Source organism: Passer domesticus, chromosome 29, assembly GCF_036417665.1.
Source record: "Passer domesticus isolate bPasDom1 chromosome 29, bPasDom1.hap1, whole genome shotgun sequence".
NCBI lineage: Eukaryota > Metazoa > Chordata > Aves > Passeriformes > Passeridae > Passer > Passer domesticus.
The window spans coordinates 1,377,654-1,383,213 of record NC_087502.1 but is presented as its reverse complement, the minus strand read 5'-3'; the positions used below and the strand labels follow the sequence as shown (position 1 = coordinate 1,383,213).

General features: G+C 53.2%; 1 protein-coding gene across 1 annotated transcript; it reads right to left on the bottom strand.

Moving 5' to 3' along the window:
- Positions 1–1,866: 1,866 nt before the first annotated feature.
- Positions 1,867–5,052, bottom strand: LOC135287260 (uncharacterized; the record flags this gene model as incomplete). The annotated part of the gene is given in 5 exon segments (XM_064400613.1): positions 1,867–2,991; positions 3,996–4,174; positions 4,403–4,421; positions 4,874–4,995; positions 4,998–5,052. Coding segments are annotated over 5 exon segments (1,179 nt in total), but the record flags the coding sequence as incomplete, so codon positions are not given.
- Positions 5,053–5,560: the final 508 nt, after the last annotated feature.

Sequence of the window (5,560 nt, the reverse complement as noted above, 5' to 3'; positions counted from 1 at the left end):
GGAATCCGAGACGCGCTGGCTCCGACTGGGGCCGGCCTCGTCCTCCAGGGCTTTGCAACAGCTCCCAGGAAAATCTTTTCCAGGATTTTTCCGGGAAGTGAGACTGAAAGGCTTGTACTGGTCCCGTGCAGCTCCTGTACTGGTCTCCTATTGGCCTGTGCTGGTCTTTAATGTTCCCTTACTGGTCCCGGTCTGTTACGTACCGGTGTGTACTGGTCCCATCCTGCTTCCATATGGGTCCTCACTGCTCTCATCCTGATTCCATACTGATCCTGCAATGGCCCACTCCTGGTCCAGTACTGGTCCCACACTGGCCTGTACTGGTCACATTCTGCTCCTGCACTCACCCACAGTGCTCTCATACTGGCCCAGTGCTTGCCTGTAGTGGCCTATGCAGCTCCTTACTGGTTCCCGTACTGGTCCAGTACAATCCAGCACTGGCTCATGCAGGGCTCTGCTGGCCCCATGCTGCTGCCATACTGCTCCACAGTGTTTGTACAGTGCTCACACTAGCCCTCACACTGGGCTGTACTGGCCTGCACTGGTCCCACACTGGTTTGTGCTCTTCTCTACTGGCTCCTACTGGTTTGTACTGGCCTGTGTTTGTCTGCACTGGCCCGTGTTTTTCTGCACTGGCCCATCATGTTCCAGCAGCAGTCCCATAAAGGTCCTGTATTTGCTTGGCTTGGTCTCTATAGGTCCCACACTGCCCTGTACTGATCCTACGTCAGTCCAATCCTGGTCAAGTACTGGTCCCATCCTGGTGTCATACTGGTCCCATGCTAGCCCTACTGGCTGCATACTGGTCCTGTATTGGTCTAGTACCGATCCCTTCCTGTTTCCATACTGGTTCTTACTGGTCCCATACTGGTTCAATACCAGCCCTTTTAATGATTTTGGAAGCAACTGAGCCATTTTCAGTGGGATTTGAATAATTTTGGAGCTGCTCCATTTTTAGGAGTCATTGAAAAATTTTGAGTAATTGTGTAAGTTTGAGTGATTATTCAAAGCTTGAGGCAGGTTTTCTAGAGGAAAAGAGTTTGGTCTTTGGGACCTTTTCCTCTTTTTTCCCTGTTATGTTTTAATCCCAGAACTGATAGATGAACAGAAGGAATTTGAAGTCAGCACCTGGAAATTCACTCTGGAAGAGATAATTCCCATTGCTGCGCAGTACAGTGAGACCAGAAAGGTAAATCCAACGTGATCAATGCATCTTTCCCTTCACCTGTGTAAAATTTGAGGTGGTTTTTGGGATTTTCCCAGATCCAGTATCTCATGCTGCTCATTCAAAGGGCCTGGCAATTCAGGCTGACGAATTCCCACATCCTAGAGAGCTGCAATGTTCCTCTTTAATCCCAAAAATCACCCAAAAGAAAGGCTCCAGGGGAGATTTAGGTGTAAAATTGTGGATTATTTCAGAAAGCACCAACTGCACCTAGAGCAATCCCAAAGGTATCTGCGGGCAGGTGGGCACAGTCAGGTGTGATGGAGCTGGGCGGGATCAGGCCAGGAATCAGATCCTGATTTTGTGATTTACAGCAGGATTTCTCCCCTGATCCCAATTCCCAGTGTTGTGGTAGTGCCAGGTGTGCTGGTGGTGGGTCTGGGACCCTCAAACTGGGATCTGGGACCCCTAAACTGGGCTTTGGGTCCCTCAGATTAAGGGTTCAATTCCTGGACTCCTAAACTGGGGTCAGGGACCCTCAAACTGTAATCTGGAGTCTTTAAACTGGGTGTGGGACTCTCAAACTGAGAACTGGTACCCCCAAATGGGGGTCTGCAGCCCTCCAGCAGGATCTGGGATACTCACACTGGGGTCTCAGCTCTCCAAAATGGGTCTGGACCCCACCCCCCCCCCCCCACCCACCTGGAGTTTGTGGCCCTCAAAGAGGGGTTTGGGATTCTCCAGCTGGGTGTGGGACCCTTGAAGTGAGATCTGGGACCCCTCAACTGGGTCTGAGCCCTTTAAACTTTTGTCCCAACTATGGGCTCATTCCCCAGGTGCAAATTCCCACAGCAAGGCAAAGAATTTTTATTTTTCATTCCAGTTACTCTGGGAGGAGATGGGAGTTCCTTGCAAAAGGCCCAGACAGAGCAGCAGAACTGACACTGGTTTGGAGTAGGGGCTCAACAGGTCAGTGGTCACAAACCCCCCCTTTTGTTGGTTATAAAGTGGCTGGTTTTCCATCAAGTGCAAAACTTGAGGGTTTTGAGGGTGGCACCCTGAAAAAACTGGAGGGACATGGGGGAGTGAGGCAGGGGTTTATTTGGGGGTACAAAGAGAAAAGGGGGAAGGGGACACCTCAGGATGGAATTTTGGGTCCACCTTAGAGGGGGGAGGTGAGTGGGAGGACCCCAGGATGGAGATTTGGGATCCCCAGGGTGGGCTTTGTGGGGTCTGAGGGGAGATTTGGGGGTCCCAGGGTAGGTTTTGGAGGGGCCCAGGGTGGATTTTTGGGATCCCAGAATTGATTTAAGGGTTCCAAGATAGATTTTGGGGTCCAAAATAGATTTTGTGGGTCCCAAGATGGATTTTGGAGTCCCAGAATGCGGGGAGGTCTCAGGCATTGGTGCCTCTGGCAGATGGGAAGACTCAGTGCCAGATTTTACAGTTCCCTCGGCAGAGGGACCTTTGGGGTGTGAGGATTCCCAGGGTGGATTTTGGAGTTTCACAGTGAGTTTCGTTCTCCCTGGGATTGATTTGGGCATCTCAGGTTGGGTTTTGGGGTTCTGGAGTAGGTTTTTGTAGGTCCCAGGTTGGATTTTGGGGGTTATAGGGTGGGTTTTCAGGGTCCTGGGATGGATTTTAGGGTTCCAGCACCCGCAGTGCAAAGTCCAGGGCGGGGCACTGTGGGTCAGACACCCCATGGACACCACATCAATGTGGGGCCCCAAGAACTGGGGGAGGGTCTCCAAAACGATGCCCCCACTGGCCTCCACCATCACCCCGGGGTGTGCAGCCTTGACCTGCGCCGCCGCCGTGTGCAGCTCCTGGGGGGGACACCCCGTGAGCAGGGAGCACGCCCTCCCTAAAATTTAGGGGCACAGGGGACATCAGGATGTACAATGCATCTGTGTTGTGCAGAATTCTCCCCCAAAATGGGGGTCTCACTACCCAAATCTGTCCAGTTTGGGTCCCCCCCACAAGAAACCACCAGTTCGGGGATTACTGCACCCACAGAGCTCCAAAATTGGGGTGTTCAACCCCAAATCCTCCACATCAAGGGTTATCCCCCTTAACCAGAAACCCAATAAAAATTGGGGTTTCCCACCCAACATCTGCTCACTTGGGGGCCCCACCCACCAGTGACCTCCAGAGCAACCCTAAATTTGGGCTTTCCAACCCACTGACCACCCAAATTGGGGTCCCTCCACATAGAACCCCCCAACATTTTGGCCCTTTACCCAACCCCTCCAATCCACGCATTTGCCCACCCATTGAGCCCCAATTTGTGGTCCCCCCACCTAAACTCCTCAAGTCAAGGGTGCCTCTACCCAGAAATCCCCCAAATTGGGATTACCCAACTCTTTGACCCCCCAAAATTGGGATTGCCCCTCGTATCTTTGGGGCTGCCCCACATTTACAGCAGATTCCCATTTTACTCATGCAGCCTCATACCTGGGTGTCCCCCATTTTTGCCGCTCCCCTCAATTTTGGGGGCTCAGCTAGGGAGAGCAGAATCTGGATCTGTGTGGTTACATCCCACTTTTTGAGGTCTTCAACCCATTTCACTGCTCTGCCTCCCATTTTAAAGGGTCTAGACCCCCATTTTGGGGTCCAGCTTCACACCTGGGAGTCGTCCTCCCATTCTTGGGGGCCCCTGCCAGATTTTGGGAACTCACCTGGTGGGGGCAGAGGTCAAATCTATGGCATTACCACCCCAATTTTTGGGAGATCTGTGCCCCGTTTTTGGGGTTTATTCCCATTTTGAAAGTCCAACCCCCCTTTGTTGGGGTCCCAAGATTATTGATCCTGCTCCAATTTTGGGGCTCACCTGTGGGGCCAGGTTGTCCAGCAGGATGATGTCAGCCCCAGCCCCCGCAGCCGCCAGCGCCTCCTCCACCCTCGAGCACTCGACCTCCAACCAGCGGGTGAAGCCCCCGGCCCGGCGCACCCCCAAAATCATCTGGGGAACAGGGGGGTCAGGGGGAGCCCCAGATCGATGCCCAATCCCTCAGACCAATATGGGGTGGGGTAAAATGGGGGGCTGCCCCCAGTCATTGACTCAAAATTAGGATCCCCCCATCACCCTCCCCACGCTGATCTCTACAAATTGGGGTCCTCTCCCCAGAGCCCCCCAATTCAAGGGTGTCCCCCAATCCCAAAACTGGGGTGGCCTCACCTACAAACTCCCAAATTTAGAGTTACCCAACACACCATCCCCCACAGTTTAGGGGTTACCTCCAATTTCCCTCCCAAACTGGGACCCACCCCCTGCACAATCCAGGGGTCCTCCCCCATCAGTCCATGCCCAGAATACCCCAATCCAGGAGTTTGCCCCAAAATTGGTACCCCCTTCAAGTATTGGTGCTTCCCCACCACCCTTGAAATTTGGGGTACCCCAAACCATCACTCCTCACAAAATTGAGCCCCCTCCGCCATAACCCCCTCATTTACTCCTAATCTCATGTTCCCACCTACACTGGGGTTGTCACGCCTACCACCCAGAAAATGCCAATTCAAGGCTTCCCCCACCAATCTCCCCCCCAAACTGGGCTCCTGACCCCCAAATCTCTGGGTTTCTCCGCCTAGCACCCCACAATCCATGGGTCCTGCCGCCACTACTCCCCAAATTCTGGATGCCCCCCCCACAACCAGAACCCCCCCAATTCAAGCCCCCGCCCATTATCCCCCCAAGTTCGGCGTCCCCACCTGCTCGAGCCCCCCCGCTGCCGCCGCCAGCGCTCGGTGATTGTTCTTGAGCAGGATGAGGTCCCCCAAACCTCCCCGGTGGGGGTCCGCACCCCCCACCCCCAGCACGTATTTCTCCGCCAGCGGAAACCCGGTGTGGTTTTTCGGGTGCCCGCCACGACCCCCGCCCAGCCCTGAGCCCGGGCCACCTACACGGCCCTCGCGGCCATTGAGGCCACCCTGCTGCAGCGCCCCAGAATATTGAGCGCTGTTATGAGTAAAAAGTTATCCATTTTTTTTAAGGTTGCAAAGTTAAACAAGTTAAACAAGTTGCTTGGGTTGCTGTTGAATTGAAGGTTACCTGCATGTTGCAGCCACCTGTTGTTAAGAGCTCTTCTTCAATTACCTGTTAATGGTTGGTGATTAGCCATTGTTCCCCTGATGCTTGCCAGGGAGTGACACCAGACCCCACAGGTAGCAGCGGGGGGAGTGACATCAGAGCTAGTATGCAGATGAGAATGCATTTCACCAGATTTTGCAATGTTTCAGGAAAAAAACCCTAAAAACAACGAGCCAACATGGAATTAAGAGACCTAAGTGACATCTAAGGATGAGGAACTTCATCCAGTATCTGCTAAGGTCCTTTTACTTCTCACCCTAACCTAAAAAGGTTTTAACTAGAAAGAGGACCTGGAACGTTAGTCGGAA